This window comes from Neocloeon triangulifer, unplaced genomic scaffold, assembly GCF_031216515.1.
Source record: "Neocloeon triangulifer isolate White Clay Creek 2 clone unplaced genomic scaffold, ASM3121651v1 ptg000014l, whole genome shotgun sequence".
In the NCBI taxonomy this organism is placed as follows: Eukaryota; Metazoa; Arthropoda; class Insecta; order Ephemeroptera; family Baetidae; genus Neocloeon; species Neocloeon triangulifer.
This window is the reverse complement of record NW_026775556.1, coordinates 22,412,029-22,429,568: the sequence shown is the minus strand read 5'-3', so window position 1 is coordinate 22,429,568 and position 17,540 is coordinate 22,412,029. Positions and strand designations below refer to the sequence as shown.

Sequence of the window (17,540 nt, the reverse complement as noted above, 5' to 3'; positions counted from 1 at the left end):
TTTTGAGATATATTGAAATTTTATTTTCAAATTACCAAGTCTTCAATAACTTGAATTACAAACATCTTGCTCTCTTCTCTTCACCATGGTAGCCACACATTTTTCAGCTATTTTTTTATTTTCAAAAATGCAACTAAACTGATCTTCTCCAACTAAAATTCAATTTTGGGCAAATAGCAAAAAAACTGGCTAATCATTTTCACAAAATTTGTACACGCAACCCGAAAGCACGTAGCAATTTTGACGCAACAGCCAAAAGGGATTAATAATTGTCGTGCTGATGTTTATTTTTATACAGACTCTGGGGAAGCAAATAAGAATGAAGAGTTTTTCAGAGAAAGTGATTAAAACCGTTGAAGCTATTTTGGTCTGCAATAATTAGACTTGGAAAATGGGTAATTTTCAAACATTAGATTAAGTTCTACAATCAAAATTCAATTGATCATTTTTTTTTCAACAAATTCAATGTTGATAAAGGAGCTTTACAAAATAAATTGCGCCTCCGCAATAGGAAGTTTGTTACATAATCCTCAATATTAATCCCCCAAGCAGTTTTTGATTAGAAAAATTAAAAACATAAGAGACTACTTTGCGCAACAAAGGTCAAAAATGTATCTTGGCTATTTGATTATTGATTACAAAAAGCAAACGAAAGCGTTAAAAAGAGCACCTCTTGCGGGCCCACAGGAAAAACGAACGAGACTTGCTTCCAATATCTACTAAAGTAAAATCAAACACTTGCAAGTGTTGAAAAAAATGGACCCCTCTGGTGGTAACATCTGATTATTGTTTTTTGTTTGGTTTCAACTGTTAGGCACTCGTAGTTCTACGGACGTCCTGCTACTGGTTACGAGAGGGGATCTTGCTCGACGACAATGACCGGACTGACTTCCACCACGGGCACGATGCCGTTCTGAGTGAGCTGGTTGTGCAGGGCCATCTTGTCCCGGCGAAGCTCCTCGTTCTGCTGCCGCAATGCCTCCACCTGCATTGCGAGTCTCTCGCTCTCTTTCACATTCTCCGACATTCGCTGGTTGATTGTCCGCAAATCTTGGATATAGTCACATGCCTTGGCCAGAATGCCTCCCTTGCTCTAAACAAATACGGAAATTAAAATAAGGTTTGAATTTCCACAGGTCGGATCATGTTAAAAAGCTGTCCATGCAAGAAAAAAATTCTAGTTTAAAATCTACGAATTTGCAAAAATTGAAGGAGGTTAAATCAAAATAAAGCAGGTTACCAAAATCCAACTGAAAAATCCATCACATTCCTAGGACTTAAAATTTACATCACCTGGCCTTCGAAACTAACTTGTCCTTGCTTTCCACTCTCGTTCCCGCAGTCAGGAATGATTTTGCCCAGCTTCATGATCCAGTTGTTAATTTTATCTCTCCTTCGTCTTTCCACTTCATTATGTGTTGCCCTTCTTCTCTCATCACGTCTCTACAAAAGAACAAAAACTCAGTATTTTCCCATAAAATGTAAAAATCTTGAGCAGATCTTGATAAAAAATTACTTAAGAAAATTTCTATTAAATTGATTTTCAGTTTTTATGAATACATGTCAAATTTATAATCAGTATTAAAATAAATTTTTTGAAATTCCATTTCAAATTCCTAACCTAAACAATCAACAATTTAGGACTGATTTTAGGTTCAACTGAAGCTGCGAAATTCAACCTTAAAAAGTGTCAAATTCTTCATTCCTCACCGTAGATCCTCTGACGGTTTCACTCTGGTTTCTAGGCGCAATGTTTCTAGTATTCGTCCCGGTGAACACTTCCTGCGGAGATCCAATCACATAGAACTGGCCGTTGATGGGCGACGTGAGCACCGCCTGCACCCCCGACGCCGACGCTCCGGTTGTGAAATTGGTGGTCGGATGAATGATCTGCGAGATGTTGTCAATCTCCTCTCCGACGCTGGAACTTGGCGTTGACACGTGCACCACACGATAAGTCACAGTGCCGGACGAGTCTGCAAAACAAAGTAAAATCAATAAGAAGAAAACTTTTGTTTGTTTGTTTTCATGCTGAATTTTAAACTTGTGAAGCATGCTGGTGATTTGCAGGATTTTTTTTTGTAAAAGAGAGAACGAAATACGTAGAAAGCTGTGGGGACTGTGGCTCCGGAAGTTGAGAAGATTTTCCAACCAGAGAGAGCACGTCCGGGATTGAAGAAATTAAACAAGGACAAAATCAACCAACTGAAGTCTGCTAGGAACGAAACAAACCCAAATTAACTTTCTAATTTAACAAATTTAAATAGAAAAGAAGAACTTTGATGAGGACTGAAATTTCTGGCGAATTTATTAGATTTTGTAAGCAAAAGGCAATTTATTTCATCTCCGGTAAATGTTAATTTAAAAAAAGATTAGTGGCCCAGAGCAAAGCAATTCACCAAAATTTTCCTGTGCTACTATTTTTGTTCTGATCTTGAGGACTGACAGTTGAAATAATTTTAAGCAAAACCTTCTTTCTATCCACCAAAAGCTAAAAACAAAACAAATTGCGACAGGCGTGAATTTTGCAATTATTAATATTTTTTTTAGAAAGGTTGAGGACCGACCTCCGGACCCTTCAGCCTTGTACTCGAACGAGTCATTGTCAACAATGGTGTCCATGGCCGTGGTGGCCGCCGGCTGCAGAATCACATTCCTGCGCGTTTGGCGCTGCGGCCGCTTGGCCACGACCCGCTGGATGACGGCCGTGGCCGCCTCCTCCTCGTCCTCGGCCACAATGTTCAGATCCCCGTCCACCACCAAACACGTCTCGGCGGCCACCATCGCGGCCGCCTCCGAGGCTGTCGGCGAATCACACTCACCCTCTTTCTGATCGCCTCTGAAACCACAAAAAAAGAGTAAAATTAAAATTACATTTCGCAAGAAATGAGAGGAATAAATTTTACAAATCGAGAGAATTTTTTTGAAGAATATAACTCGTTAATTTTTCGTTTGGCCAATTTATAAAAAAAAAATCTGACATTATTAAAAAAAAAGTTTAGATATAAAATTAAAAATTATTAATAATAAATTAAATATTGTCAAGAGAACCTTATTAAAATTATTTATGGAAAAGCAATTTTTATTTTTTTAAAACAATTTTGATTTTTTTTCTTTAGAATTTTAAACTTAAGCCATTACAAATTCAAACAGAGACGGCTACAAATTATATTTATGTGTGTCAGTTACTTTTGTTATATCATTGAACCCATTGAATGTAATAATAGGGCTTCTTCGTCTCAATGCAACTTTTCGATAATTGGATATAATTGAGAAACTTTTCACTCGAGTTATGGATTTTCTCAGGAAATCCCTAAATCAATATTGCTTCGAACTGGCGATTTAAAAAAAATTAGATTTAGTCAATAAAAATTTTGGTAGAAAAGTAAATTCCGCGATTTTCCACCCACAGCGGGAAGCCCGAAGGACACCACCGAGGTCTGAGAAAAGGGTCTACGGAGGTGTCGTCAGGGTGTATGTCTGGGTGGTTGGCGATGGCGACGCCCCGAGGGGCGTCTGGAGGCCGTCGGGGGTCACTCACCCGGCGTCCAACTGGTCCATCATGTCCATGGCTACGGGTTGGTGTCGTTCGAATTTGAATTTGCCAGGAAAGCTGCTCGGGTGATCACGGGGACAAACAACAGGTCATGTGAGCTGGTGCGACGTAATGGCTGGCTGGACTGGATTTCGGGGAGAGGGAGGAAGGAGGGGCCACTTTCGGCCCTTCGCAGGCCCACCGCCGACGCCTCGCCACTCCTGCACGCTCCCGCACTCGGCCCGCGGCTCCCGCGAACCCTGCTGACTAGGCCGAAGGGCGAAAAAGGGTCGCGAGGCGCAATTTCCTCCTGGAGGTCAGCTGAATGTGAAAAATCGCAACTCCCCCCGTTGCGGCTCCGTCGCGCACAGATGGCGCCACCGTCAGCCTAATGGCGCGAAATCTTGGATTCAGAATTTTTTTTTTTTTACATTTTTCCCATTTTTCTAATTTTGTCTGATCATCACTGATCATGAAATCGTGATGATTATGATGTTATGATTATCAAGCAGAGATATTTATATAGCTCCTGAGAAGTCCTTAAAAAAATGATAATTATATTTATATAGAAACCTTTTTTTTTAATATATGAAACTCTGATTAATGTAACAATTTAAAAATATTTTAATTAATATTCTAATTTTTTTTTCATTTCTCTTGGCGTTATGTTTATGCACATTATTATTCTTATATTATTAAAATAAATTAAAATATTTCATTCATTTTTAAAATTACAAATTAATTTAATAATCAAGGTAATATAAAATGCAGTTCAATTAAAAAATATCAAAGCTCAGGCTCACTGCGGCAGATGGCGGATGGGGTCTCTTTGATCTCGGGATTTTTAACAAAATTCTTGTTACTGGTGGTGCCGTTTTGTCCAAAAATTCCTCTCTTATCAAAAAATTGTTGTCAACAACAGCAATTGAATGTTAAAAATTGTGAGGTAACAATTTGGAAAAATTAACAACAATAAATAAATATTTTTAATTACAGAAAAATTATCGAAGAAAATTAATAAAACTTACAATTTTTTAAATTTTTTTTTAGCGATTTAAAGTACTGTAAAGAAACTAAAATTGATGAACTTCAAACCGCTTCAAACATCTTTCTTGCAAATTTAGTCAAATATAACTCTTTAAATCAAATCTGATCTTACTTAGTGAAAAAAAGGGGAAAAATAACAACGATTATAAAATAGGAAGTTTCTCAAGTTTCTATGTGATACAGAAAAAAAGCAGTATATTATTAATTATTAAATATTAAAATGAGAGATAATCAAAATTAAAGAGAATATTTTGCTTAAATACTTTGTCTATATTTTTTTATCAGTTATGAAAAACAATACAATTGTCAATACATTTCAAAATCATAGCATCATCAGATCTCCATTGTTATTTTTTTTTTGTCATGCAATACAAGCAAAAAATACATGTACTTATTGGTAATAATATCAATCGAGAGAACAACTTAGGAATGCAGTCGCAAGAACTGAGTGTGTGTATCTTTTTTTAGTTGTATACTTACAATAATAATTCCTTTTGCCTTAATTGTAATATAAAGTAATCTTCTGGTTGAGTTACACAGTTTTGGTAATATCAAAAAACTCTCTCCCTCACACGGGCCTAACCATTTACTTCAAAAAACATTTTCATTGTTATTCTTTCCTCTCTCACGAGTGTGATTTTTTAGCACTTGTTAATCGTTTTTTTTTTTTGTATTAATTTTAAAATTTACAGCCTGGTTTGTATGTTATGTGCCTTGAGCGCTGACAGCAGCCATCCTTAGGGACGATCTTGTTGATATTCGATTTCGGGTCCGTCGTGGTTGCGGCGGAGGGCTATGCGGTGTCGGTCGAAGCTGTCATGTTGAAGTGCTGGCCTCTCGAGTTGGTGCCGCAGTGCGACATGGTGCCCACGGCCCGTGACCTTTGAGACCTGTGCGACCCGTGACGCGTCAGGGAACTCGTCTGCGGGGTTCCAGGCAATGTCTGGCCCAGGGCGTTCATGTAGTCGGCAATCAAAAGGGTCACTTCAAGAATCTGGAAGGCCGAAAAGAAATTCATTTTTAATGCAATTTCTGAGAAAGTTTTAAATCATTTTATTTATTAAATTAGGAAAACTTAATCATTTTTAATTTATAAATTTTAAGTTTAAAAAAAATGAAGTTTTTAACTTATAAATATAATTAATTGCAAATTAAAAATATTAAAATATTTTTAATATTTAAAAAGGATTTTTTAAAAATAAAAGAAAAATAAACTATTTTTTATTAAGAAAAAGAAAAATAAGCTAAAAATATTAATAATATATATATTTCATAAAAGTTTTTTAATTTATTTTTATAAAAAATTTAAAATTTAGAAATAAAAACTATTTTTTACTTGTATGCTAAGTTTTTAATTTCAAACATATAATTTTATAACAGAAAATATATATTATTTCCCTTAAGAACCCAATTTAGGAATTTTTAATTCTAACAAATTTTTAAGTATTTTATATGAAAATATAATTTACCTTCGCTTGGCTCAGCGCAAAAAGCAGTCGTTGTGATGTACCCTTGCCCTCGGCCTCTCTGCTGACGACCAACATGAAGTCGTCCTGACACCCTCCGAAGGTCACCACACTTGTGTAAGGGTAGCGCGCCTTCAGGGCCATTGTTCCCAACTCCAAAATTGTCACAGCGTCTTCACCCACGGACATCCACACAACACCCTTTTCTGGCCCAGTGCACATCTGGAAATTATTGGAAACAATTTATTGATTAAAAAGTTTGGAATAAAAAACTATGGTTACCTTGGCTTGGTAAAGAGAAGTACCAAAATATGGCCATTTCCTCGCACACGTCAAATAAATTCGCACACAATCAATCACACTTCGGCCCCTGAGCGCAATCCACTTCTCGGCTAATCCGTCATGCAGCTCCCTGCAAGTAGGAAAATGACCAATGTTTTAGAAAAAATGCATCAATATTTTGGTTTAATAGAAGATTATAATCAGTAGATTGGAAGTGCAGGAAAAAATTGATCATGGGAAACAATGAAAATAGTAATTTTGCTAATTATTCACAGTTATTGACCGTAACAAAAGCAAATTGAAGTTAATAAAAAAATTTTATTTATAAAATTATGTATAAATACAAAAAAATATAAATTTTAAATATCTAAAAATTTTATAAAATAAAATAAATATAATTTAATATTATAATAAATAATAAAATATAATATAAATATTAAAGTTTTAAAAAATTTTTGAATTAAATAAGTTAATTTTAATCGATAAAACCTTTCAAGTTATAAACATTAAACAATACATTATAAAATTTTGCAAATAAATAAAAGATAATTAAAAATAAGAGTTCATTACTTCAAAAAAACAATTATAATGATGTTATTTGAATTAAGCCAATTAAACTCTTTTTGACCAAATAAATTTTTTGGTGGAAATAAAATTCAGCTCTCTTACGTCAATTGCTGGGGGGTTGCATTGTCTCTGTATCTAGCTGGCAGGAATTTGTCCATGGCTGACTGGAGCTGCTGGGCGAGGAAGTGCGGGTTGCCCGGCGGCGCCTTTTCCGGGTACTCGCCCATGTCGATCTGCGCCATCAGGGCGGCCATCTCGAGGGCGAGCGACCTGTTGAGGGGCAGGCGGCCTCTGGCCGCCTGCTGGGCGCACTGGTAGCACAGCAGGAGGCGCTCCTTGTCGGTCTCGCGCTTGGCGTTGTGTCGCCACCACAGGCGCGACTTGAAACTCAGCTTGATGGCCCGCGAGTTCTCGAACTTGCCCGAGCCCTTCTCCCTCAAGGCCACTTCCCACTTGGAAATCACATCACAGACTTTGGCCGAGTGCGCCACGTAGTGCTCCAGGTCGCGGTCGATCGGGTCGTCGCTCGATAGGGTGAAGCCCGACTGCGTCACGTCGCGGCACCCGATCTCCTGCACCAGCGACGCCAGTAACTCCTCCACGGTTGTCGAACCGTCAAAACTCACAACCTGGATCATGGAACAAAATAAAAATTTAACATTAAATTTAAGTAAATTTAATTTTTTATGTAAATTTTTGAAATAAAGATAGAATTTTTGTAATTATTTTGCTTGTATTGTCATTAAAAAATTAAAATTCAAAGCAATTGTTGAAATTCTTATTTTTAAATGTTTTTTCTCCTATTAAATAGAAACAAAAATATAAGGAAATTTTGAATATTTTCTTATGAATAAATTAAAAACCAAATAAGGTAAAATATTTTCCTTTTATAGTGATTTTCTTCTTTTTTTTATTGTAAATTTAGATTTCTTGAAAGTAAAGCTTGTGTTACAGTATTATATGACACTTTTTTTTTTAATTTCCTCCAATTTTTAAATTGAACTAGCATTTTACGCTCCTTTTTTATTTATATTTTACCTGGTAAGTTCCATTCAGCATGTGGACTGGTATTGCGTGGGGCAGGGAGTGATGATAAGGGTTCTTCAGAAGGATGGACAGAACCTCCATTCGAGAAGGCCGAGCTTCCCTCGCGCCGTTTGCCAGGGTTCTTTCCAGCGCTCTTTGGCAATAAGCTGCGTATTTCCCACATTCCGTTCTGCAACATTATTTCAACATTCATTAATATTCCAGTTAGTCAGTCTGAACAATTAAACAAAATTTTAGGCAAACAAAACAGAGAAGCAGAAAAAATATTTATTTTATTTCAACGATAGGTGATAAATTAATAGAATATGATCTCAAATGCTAATAAGAAGTATATTCTGACATTCTCAGAACTAGGAAATGCATAGGCTGCAACCAATTTGCAAAATATGAAAAATTCATTTCCATTGTTTATAATTATAATAAAATATAATATATATAAATATTGTAATATTGGGTTCTATTATAAAAATAAAATTAAAATTTTCAGCAAGAAAATATAATTTAAAATAAAGAACTAGAAAATTATACAAATATAATTAATAGAGAATCAATGGGATACTAAATAAATAAAATAAAAAAAATGCAGGTTTTTTTTTTAAATAAATATCAGCTTTTGCTGACCTAACCCGCCATTAAAATTGCACTCACCCAATTTTAATCTCACTAATTTTCTTATGTTGCCTTCATTAGCTTTTATTTGAAAAATGTAATTTGATATTTAAAAAAATTATTAAATGTCCGAATTATCTATGCTCTTAATTTACTTTATTTTAATTTTATTCTTAATCTTATTGCAAAATATTTATCCCTTTTCCCAAATTTATAGTTTAAAGTTTGACAAAATAAATGTTTTAAAATTGAATTTTAAATATTCCTATTTATATTATTCTTGCAATCACAGATTTAAAAAAGAAGTCAAGCGGCTTATGGAAAAGAGACTAAAATGTTTTGTTGGAAATATGACAACATGGTAAATCTAGTTTCCATTTCTTTTATTTATAATAAAATAGGCCAAACAAATATTAACTGAATCGTATTATAAACCAAATTATAAAAGTTATAACAAAAAAGTAAAATTATAATTTTATTATTTAAGATAACAAATTAAAAAAATATAATAGAACATAAAAGAAATAAATAAAACATTTTATTTTTAATAAATGTTAAAATCAGTTAAATTATAATGTTTATAAATAGATTTTAATTCTTAATAAAACTATAAAACCTAGCACAGCTTGAGCTAACCTAACCCGCCATCAAAATTGCACTGCACCCAATTTTATTTTCACTGGGGTGGGTTAGGCTTTTGTATTGCCCTTATTAGCTTTCATTGAAAATAAAAATATTTGCAATAAAAAATAAAAAATTTTATACATATTTTATACTAATAATTTTTCTAGTTTCAAAAAATGACTGATCTGAAAAATCTACTCACTTTGAATCTGCGTTTCTGGCAAGGTGGAGTCGCAGGAACCAGAGGAGGCGGCTGTTCCTGGGCAGGAAGAGGGACACGGCGAGGGCCAGCAACTGCCAGCCCTGGATGAAGACGAAGCTCGGCGGGTTGGCCTTGCAGTCAAGGGGCAGCACGCTGTTGCCTCCGGCCGTGGAGGCGGCGCCCGTGGCGCCGGCTCCGGTGGGTCCGGCGCCGCCGATGGCGCCGCCCGTCGCCGACTGCTGCGAGGTCGGAGAAGCCTTCTGTTGAGCGTTTGCGGCGTCACACAAGAATAACGATTGCGTGGCGCACAACAGCAACTGCTGGAATGGAATGGGGACACACACGAGGGTGGAAACGTCAATCCCTTTGCTTGCCATTTTTTTTGCGAATTTATTCTTTCAAAGTGTTCGAATTTTCTCTCTCTTACCAGTTTAGCCGACTGCTGGTGTGTCTTGCTAATCTGACATTTACATAATTAAATTATAAAAATAAAAACATTTATTTATAATAAGTTGCAATAATAAAAATGTTTGAGAAAATTAAATGATAATAAGCAAAATTATTTTTACACCGAATTGCTTTAATTCTATAAATGGTCTAATTTTCTATCATTTTTGCAAAAGTGAACACAGAAATAAATATGTAAATAAACACAGATATTTAAATATTTAAAATTGGCTCTCCTGTTCTCAAAGCATAAAAATTTGAAGAAGCAAACAAAGAGATACAAATATCTGGGTGTGGGAATTTGTGTCTTCTGTGATTTCTTAAAAAAAATTTGAATTTTTTATTACAAATTTAGGGAAATTGGGTAGGATGGTTTTTCCATTTAATGCTTTTCTTGTATAAAACATTCCATTCCAGAGCTGACATAGATAAAAGAAACTTATCACACATAAATACACAGGCAGTGAGAGAACATTCAATGCTGGTGCATTTTTTTTTTTTAATTAGAGGCCTAAATAATTATTTTGACAAGTGCGTCTCGCTCTTGATTGTTCTCTATGCAGTGCGAAGTAATTTAATGCATTAAAAGATAATTTGAAATTTAAGCTCAACGCTTAAGTTCGGTACCTTCTAAAATTATCTTTTGCTGCATCAAAATTTCTTAAAAATTCTATCTTAGATTTAACATCATATCCATGTGTATAATTAGGGGATGCATATGAAGCTGAAGCATATTAATGAGCAATAATTTTAATTTTAAAATCATTATAAAATAATTCACTCAAGCCAAAATATTTAATTTGAATTTCATAAGAAGCACTGTGAATGAATTGGCAAAGTGAAACGTTTTCAATTGAATCTTTTTCAACTAAAATAAACATCAAAAGCTGAATTATTTTTCTATGCCAAATATAACAGAAATCAACATGCTTGAAATTATTTCCAAATTTTAAATCATGCAATTTATAAAAAGAATACAATAATTAAAATATTACAATTTCACATGCAAGGAAAGGTGGTTAAGGATGATTAAGAATAAAGGATGTCTTTTTTAAGTCAAGATCATCATCAAGATCATATAATTAATAAATTTATCTTTAAAATCTTCATTAATATTATTTCGTTGGGGAGATATAAATGTATGTGAGTGTGTGAGTGATTTAGTGATTTTGCAACTAAAAAGTAAAATAAACAAAACTTACGCGGCGCTTTGAGTGCCTAAGCTTGTCGGAGAGCAGCAGCCGAGGGTTTACCTGCACTCCAATCTTGTGCTGGAGGTGCCGCGAGGTTTGCTTCATCAGGCCGCAGAGAAGTTCCGCTTGCAGTTCCGGAGAGGTCAGACATTGCTGGAGGGCGTTTTGCGCCAGCACCACGTGGTAGTCGATGCCGGCCGCGTCCAGGGGCACAGACATGAAGAGTTGACAAGACTGAAAGTATAAGACAAAAGTTTAGAAATTTAAATTATTAAGTCTTGAAATTACACAAATTTTATTTCCATCTATCATACAAATAATTCATTCAGATCAGTAGAATTTAAAATTTTGTTTAATTTGAAAAATTATGTATTATCGTTAATTTAGGCAATTTATATGTTTAAAATTGAAATGTAGTAAAATACCTTAAATAATTTCAGTGATTCCCCTTGTAGTTCTTCCCTAGGCAGAGTAGTCAGTGGTGAAGTAATGCTATCTTTGGTGTGTAAGAGTAATGGGTGCCTCCAAAGAACACAAGCTGTAGGAGAAAAGATGATTAATTTTTGAAAAAGGAAGAAAACGTTGAAGTTAATTACTAGGGTCGCCGTCAACTTCCATCAATCTTTGGACCAGTTGCTCGTACTGGGTGCCTGCGTTTGAGCCTCCACCCGAAACGACGGTCAAGTGGTACATCCACGTGTCCTAAGAAAAAAAGTTAAAATATGTAAATTCAGGACGATACCTCCCCAGTTGCCAAAACGAGAGGATAATATCCGGATAATTTTTCGATTTTGGCAGCTGGGGCTTTTCCTAAATTTTCTTTTATGTTTGAATCATGAGATGGGGTCAAATTTTACCTTATCCTGCTTTGCAGGCATGATCAGGTACGTAGGCCCTTGGTGTGAGGGGTGCAGAGCAATGGTGAGGTCAGCAGTGTGCAAATTAATTCGTTCTCCGTCGTGCTCCTCGGAGCTGTCAGAATCCGAAACATGGTCAACCTCCTCCACTCTGGCGTCTCTCATGTTGATTTGCCCCAGTGGTGTCTAAAAAAAATTAAATCAGGCAAAGTTTAAATTTGAGTTAACATATAATAGATTGAGAATAATATTCTACAAATTAAATTTGGCGTTGCCAAAATTGAATTGATTGATTTCCAAGTGTACTAATCACACAATTTTATATAAAAAAAGAAAGGAATAATATATTTTTTGGTTCGATAATTTTTTTTTCTTAAGTTACCGTGTCTGTAGGCCCTTTGAAGTACATGAACATCTTGCCAATGAGGACGCACCAGCACCTTCTGGTGTGACCGTTCTTGACCTTGGTCAGCCAGCCCTGGATGGTGGGTTTGTGCTCCTCCTTGTGGAGCAGCAGTTTGGTGGCGTTTCTTCGTTGCACATTTTGCAGCACCCTGATCCAGTCTTCCATCGCAGCAATCGAGTCTGCCGTCAGGTAGTAGGTCTTTTTGCCCGTTGAGATTTCAAAGGTGGCCGCGCCGTCTGCCCTTGTGACCCTGCACAGGTCATCTAACTCTATGTGGCCTTGTGGTTTTCGGCTGACGTCGTTCTGTTGAAGAAAAATTTAGCCTCAAAATATCTTTTTTTAATAAAATAGAATTTAAAATATTTATTTGTGATGAAAAATGAGTTTTGAACCTGTGATTTCCAATACATGATGACGCCGTTCTTCAACACGAACCACCGCTTGCGCCAGGTCTTCAACTTTCCGCCCAATTTGGTGAGGTAGCCTTGCTTTTCCAGACTCTCTCTGTTGGCCGTGCTGTTCGCCGAGTGCACAGGTGTGTCGTGCACATCCATCATGCACGAGTTGGAACGACCGGCCACTAAGGACGGCATCGACGACTCAATGCTTGTCGACTCACAGCAGGAAAGTGCGTCGGGTGGAATTGCGTAGTCTTCACTGGTTGCAGACTCCATTGAACAGTTTTCTGCTAATGCAAACAATATTTAGTTAAATTGTCAGAAAAAAATTATAACACATTTGCAAGCAAAATTTTCTTTAAAAAGGAAAAAAAGTACTTTGATTGACATTGAGATTGTAAATATAAAAATTAGATTTTCACAATTTAATTTTTTTTCTTTTAAATGATTGATTATTAAATAACCTCTTTTGATGCTTTTTGAGGGAGATGCACTGTTATTGATCACGTTCAACTTGGCGGCCGGAGAAAGAGTGAGCCCTTGCATGGAGGTTCTCAAGCTCTTGCTGGGGTTCGAGCCGGTGTCTCCTGAAGACTGGTCAGTGGTGTCGCCGCCACTGCTTGTTCTGCTCACACCTCGAAGGGTGTTTTCTTGACTGGCCGTGTTGTGACCGTCCTCTCCATCTGAAGAATCGGAGGAATCTCCAGTGAAGGGCATCGATCTGATCTGACTTGCTCTCTGAAATAAAATCGAAGATAATTTTTGTGGACTGCAAAATTTAATTAAATCTAAAGTAAGAAAAAAAATGTAACTTAAAATAAATCAGGCAGTAACGAAAGAATAAAAAAAAGATGAGATTTTTTTCAATAAAAGTTATCACGATTTGAATAGATAAAAACAGGCGACATACCCCTTTGACAGTTGCATACACTGGCACACTGATGTCCCCGATATAGCCACCAGGCTTGTGTCCTCGTAACGAGCTTGTGTTGTTATTCGTTGAATCGCTCTTCATAGTCGAAGAGCCGTTGACAATACTGGGGAGTTGGAAACCTATACACCGAGCACGAGGATTTTTTTTATAATAAATAAAGGCTTTTATAAAAACTTTTTGTTCCAACCTTCGTCGGCTATTTGGTAAATCTTCGACTCCCACGATGGGAATCTGTGGAGCGGCGGCGTGGGCGGCCTGGAGTCGTCGATGCAACTGCAGGACGCCTGCGAATGATCTGCTCTCTGGTCGCTGCCGCCACTGCTGCTGCCTCCAGAGCTCTCTCTGCACGTTCCAGCTACACCCCAAGAGCCGGTCACGCTCTCTTTGCTCGGAGTGTAGATTTCTGCGTAGTCGTGTTGACCGTCGTCAACTGAAAGAATTTTAAAAGTTTAATTCAAATTTGATTTTAAATTAAAGGGGCAAATTTTACCTTGGAAGGCAGGAAGGGATGGCGTAGATGATGGGGCGCAGGGGCTTGTGCGCGAAGCTGCCGGCAGGTGTACAAGGCTTGCCACAGCAGCGTGTAGATCACGAGTCAAAGTGCTAGGACCAGGACTGAAATTGGAATGATTGAAACATGAACATTAATTACGAGTAATTTTACTGAAAGTAACAGAAATAAAATCTTTGAGTTATGTAATGTAAGAAAATTTGAAATTTCACTCTGAAAACTGCAAATTTCAATCAAATGGATTTTAAGTTTTAAAAGAATTTGTCTCCATAATTAAGAAAAATACTTTTATTAAAAAAATATAGCTTTTTTACTGATATATTAATAATTAAAATGAAATATTTTACTAGCAATTGTTTCCAAATTGTAGAAATTTGTACTTTATTTAATATTTTATTACCTAAGTCTTTGGTGTCTCGATCTCCTTCTTCCTCCTCCGTGTTCTGCATCCAGGTACATTGGTTCCGGAGAGCAAGAGCCAAGGCTGTCTGAGCGGCGGTGTCCGAGGGATGAGCCATGCGTGGACGAAAGTCCGAGTGACGAGGACGAAGCAGAGGCAGGACGCGCTGGAAGATCTGGAGGCAGGGAGGCTGGGGGCGGTGACTGGTCAGCCTCAGCAAGGCTTGCTCTGGACGTCTGCAAATTTCAAATTTTAATCAAAAAATTGATTGAGTAAAAAGCAAGTTAATTGTACATGTCTATCTTTGCTCGATCCGCGGCCCAGATGGGAAAGGTGGTTGCGCAAAAGGTCGAGCTGCTCCGTGCACTTTTGGTTTTGTTCCCTCAATTGCTGATTCTGCTCCTCCAACTGAAAATCGAATTACAGAGTTGTTTGTAAGAATAAAAAATATAACTCTGGCGATAAAAAGAAAAGAAACGAACCTCTCTGAGCTTATTGGTAACCCACTCCTTGATTTTCGCAGCTTTCGCCTCGACTTGTTTGGCATCTTGCAAACGGAGCAGCCGCTGAAATAATAACACATCAATTGACGCGTGTCCATCCGTCAATATAACAATCTAACTAATTCTCGCAGTTCACTTGAGCGGCTTCCTTATTCACTCACCTGTTCTTCGACCTGAGACTCGAGCCGCGAAATCTCCTTTTCCTTTCCGTGGATCTCGACGCCGCCACTGACGGGCGAGGGTGACCAGTCGGCGGGGTTTTCCGCGGCCAATCGCTGCTCCATGCTCCTGACCTAAGGCACAAAAACAAGCCAGGAAATCCCGAATTAGTCCAATCACACGGTCTGAATCACACGCAGAAATAGAATATAAAGGTCATCAGAAACGAGCGGGAAAAGAAAATACACACGGAGGATAAAAGAAGCGCACAAACGGGGTCAGCAATAATAATATTTCTGAAGGCACGTGAGTGAGTAAGCAGAATAAATTACAAAGCAGATCAATATCGACTGCAGCATTTCGTTTATAAAACTCTGAAAATTTCGCACTTTAATCGAATAGAACAAAATTATTATCGGAAGAGAATGGAAGCGGCGAGATTGTCCACCTGTCAGTGGTGCAACGAAAACAAAACAACAAGCTACTCACGATGGCCGTGAGTCTCGACGAGCCAGTGAACCTTCTGGGCGCGGGAACGGGGCTGACGCAGCCCCCGTTGCTGGAAACGCTGGCCGACTCCATGACGAGCGCGTCGGTCGAGCTGCTGAGGGGGCATTTGCGGCCCTCGCGGGTCACCATGCGCCCAAGTGCGGGTCGGGGGTGCCGCTAGGCGAGAAGAAGCGCCCCCGCTGCCATGACCGGAGTACGCCGAGGACGCGCTCTCGCTCGCTGGTAGGGTAGGTAGTGAGCGAGAGAGCGCTCGCAAAAATCAATGACATACCACTAGCGCTCCCATACCAACCACCACGCTGCTGGCTGGGGGAAGAGAAGAAGTGTGTATAGCGCGGCCCCGTGGTGTACTTTTCCCCAGTAACTATGGAAACCCTCGGTGCGAAAGAGAGAGGGCCAAAGTAAGACTCTATCTAGATGCAAAAGTGAAACCGGCGGCGTCTGCGGAAGAGAGACGACGCCACGCAGTCTGCACTGCTCCTTCCCTCGACCTTGAGCCGGGGGTGGCCCGGGGGCGGAAGACAGACCTGATTTCGTTTGCCTCCTTTCCTTAATTACAACGGCGGCGGCGGTGACGAGAGCAGCTTGGATAAATATTTGGGGTGGAAGTAATCTCGCTTTGAATGAAAGAGGAACGTAAACACTTTTGCAAAAAAAGAAAAGCCATAGAAGGAAAGATGCGAATGAAAAATTTCTTTCGAATAAACCTGAATGGAAAACACTTATAATAGTTTTAAATGGACTTTTTCGAAAAGTATAAAAAAATTTAAATGATCTGCAGCTATTTTAAATTGAAATTCAAAAAATATTTGATTGAAAATAATAAACTCAGCAGTCTGCAAAAATGCACAACATTAATAATTCCAAAATCTGGAAGATTATATTTTCCTTAAATGTTTGTTAAACGTAGATTGTTCTTATAATTTTTTTTTTTTTTTTTTTTAAATTATATAAGTACCTTAAAACGCGTGCTATACAATTAAAGTAATATTTGAAATTTATTTGTATTTTTCTTCTTCTTCTAAATTTCATCTTCTCTTTTCTTAAATTATAGTTTTATCAAACCGTCATAATACAGCAGAACTTTTAAGAGCCACTTAAATAAAAATTTATTTTATCTGTAATCTCTGCGAAAGTTCGCAGTCTCTTTGCATTAACGACTGGCAAAGAGAAAATAAAAGATTTCCACCAAAGTTTTATGCGCAATTGGCAACTAACCGCAGCGCACATTAGAGTGTGGCAAATTCAGCACCAGCTGGCTGGCTTTTCGCGGAGCTCGAATCTGTCGCTGACAGCAATTAAGTGAATGAATTCCGTGCCTCTTCATTTGGCACGACCGAATTCTTGGCCGCGATTCAAAAGATTCGTTCAAGAGGAAAAGTCATGGCGTGACTTGGCCTTAATCAATCAATTTCAATACTTCTCTGTATATCTCACCGGCACCCCGAAAACTGGCATAAAAAACAAGCCCAAGTTAACCGTTAGTTATGCAAATTGGAATGTAAAAAATTCGGGTGCTGAAAAGTTTGCCTATTTTCCTTGGCAGCTGTTGTAATTTGTAGACGGAAAGTACTTTCGTGCCGGCGAACTTTCAAGTATAAAAGCAAGGAGGGCGGATAAGTTTTTGAATAAATACAAAAATATATCTCACGTTTTAAAATTAAAAAGCAAACAAACAAAAAACAAAACGAGAGAGCGAAAGCAGCAGTTTTGCAATCACTCTAAAATTTAGGTCAGAAGTTATTCAAGTTATGCTTCCTTACATTGCACGGGTGTCAAGCCGGTTGCATACACCTCAATATTGCAGGCGTGATACAAATGGAATTGGTGAATCAAATTCAAA

The 17,540-nt window shown here is 37.6% G+C and overlaps 2 protein-coding genes across 8 annotated transcripts in view; both read right to left on the bottom strand.

Annotated features, from left to right (window-relative positions):
• Position 1: 1 nt before the first annotated feature.
• LOC132199450 (upstream stimulatory factor 1) lies at positions 2 to 3,906 on the bottom strand. The gene is made up of 5 exons (XM_059624162.1): positions 3,542 to 3,906; positions 2,568 to 2,839; positions 1,711 to 1,976; positions 1,294 to 1,443; positions 2 to 1,093 (listed from the first exon to the last, which is right to left on the bottom strand). The coding sequence occupies exons 1-5, from the start codon at positions 3,568 to 3,570 to the stop codon at positions 848 to 850; spliced, it is 963 nt and encodes a 320-aa protein (XP_059480145.1). The 5' UTR covers positions 3,571 to 3,906; the 3' UTR covers positions 2 to 847.
• Positions 3,907 to 4,924: 1,018 nt separating this feature from the next.
• The window catches only part of LOC132199740 (uncharacterized protein CG43867), a 142,370-nt gene continuing 129,754 nt past the window's right edge, over positions 4,925 to 17,540 (bottom strand). For 4 of the 7 annotated variants that reach the window (XM_059624687.1, XM_059624691.1, XM_059624690.1 and 1 more), the window contains 20 exons: positions 15,190 to 15,321; positions 15,008 to 15,091; positions 14,820 to 14,933; positions 14,526 to 14,761; positions 14,105 to 14,229; positions 13,802 to 14,044; positions 13,591 to 13,733; positions 13,145 to 13,418; positions 12,675 to 12,970; positions 12,259 to 12,585; positions 11,877 to 12,062; positions 11,616 to 11,721; positions 11,445 to 11,557; positions 11,080 to 11,253; positions 9,380 to 9,699; positions 7,936 to 8,113; positions 7,000 to 7,526; positions 6,331 to 6,460; positions 6,052 to 6,270; positions 4,925 to 5,576 (listed from right to left, as the gene is read on the bottom strand). In XM_059624687.1, coding sequence (XP_059480670.1) covers positions 5,376 to 5,576; positions 6,052 to 6,270; positions 6,331 to 6,460; positions 7,000 to 7,526; positions 7,936 to 8,113; positions 9,380 to 9,699; positions 11,080 to 11,253; positions 11,445 to 11,557; positions 11,616 to 11,721; positions 11,877 to 12,062; positions 12,259 to 12,585; positions 12,675 to 12,970; positions 13,145 to 13,418; positions 13,591 to 13,733; positions 13,802 to 14,044; positions 14,105 to 14,229; positions 14,526 to 14,761; positions 14,820 to 14,933; positions 15,008 to 15,091; positions 15,190 to 15,321 — 4,128 coding nt within the window. In that variant the 3' untranslated portion in view covers positions 4,925 to 5,375. Of the gene's footprint in view, positions 5,577 to 6,051; positions 6,271 to 6,330; positions 6,461 to 6,999; positions 7,527 to 7,935; positions 8,114 to 9,379; positions 9,700 to 11,028; positions 11,254 to 11,444; positions 11,558 to 11,615; positions 11,722 to 11,876; positions 12,063 to 12,258; positions 12,586 to 12,674; positions 12,971 to 13,144; positions 13,419 to 13,590; positions 13,734 to 13,801; positions 14,045 to 14,104; positions 14,230 to 14,525; positions 14,762 to 14,819; positions 14,934 to 15,007; positions 15,092 to 15,189; positions 15,322 to 15,676; positions 15,899 to 17,540 lie in introns of those variants that run through there. The other 3 variants (XM_059624692.1, XM_059624689.1, XM_059624688.1) reach the window with 3 other exon arrangements.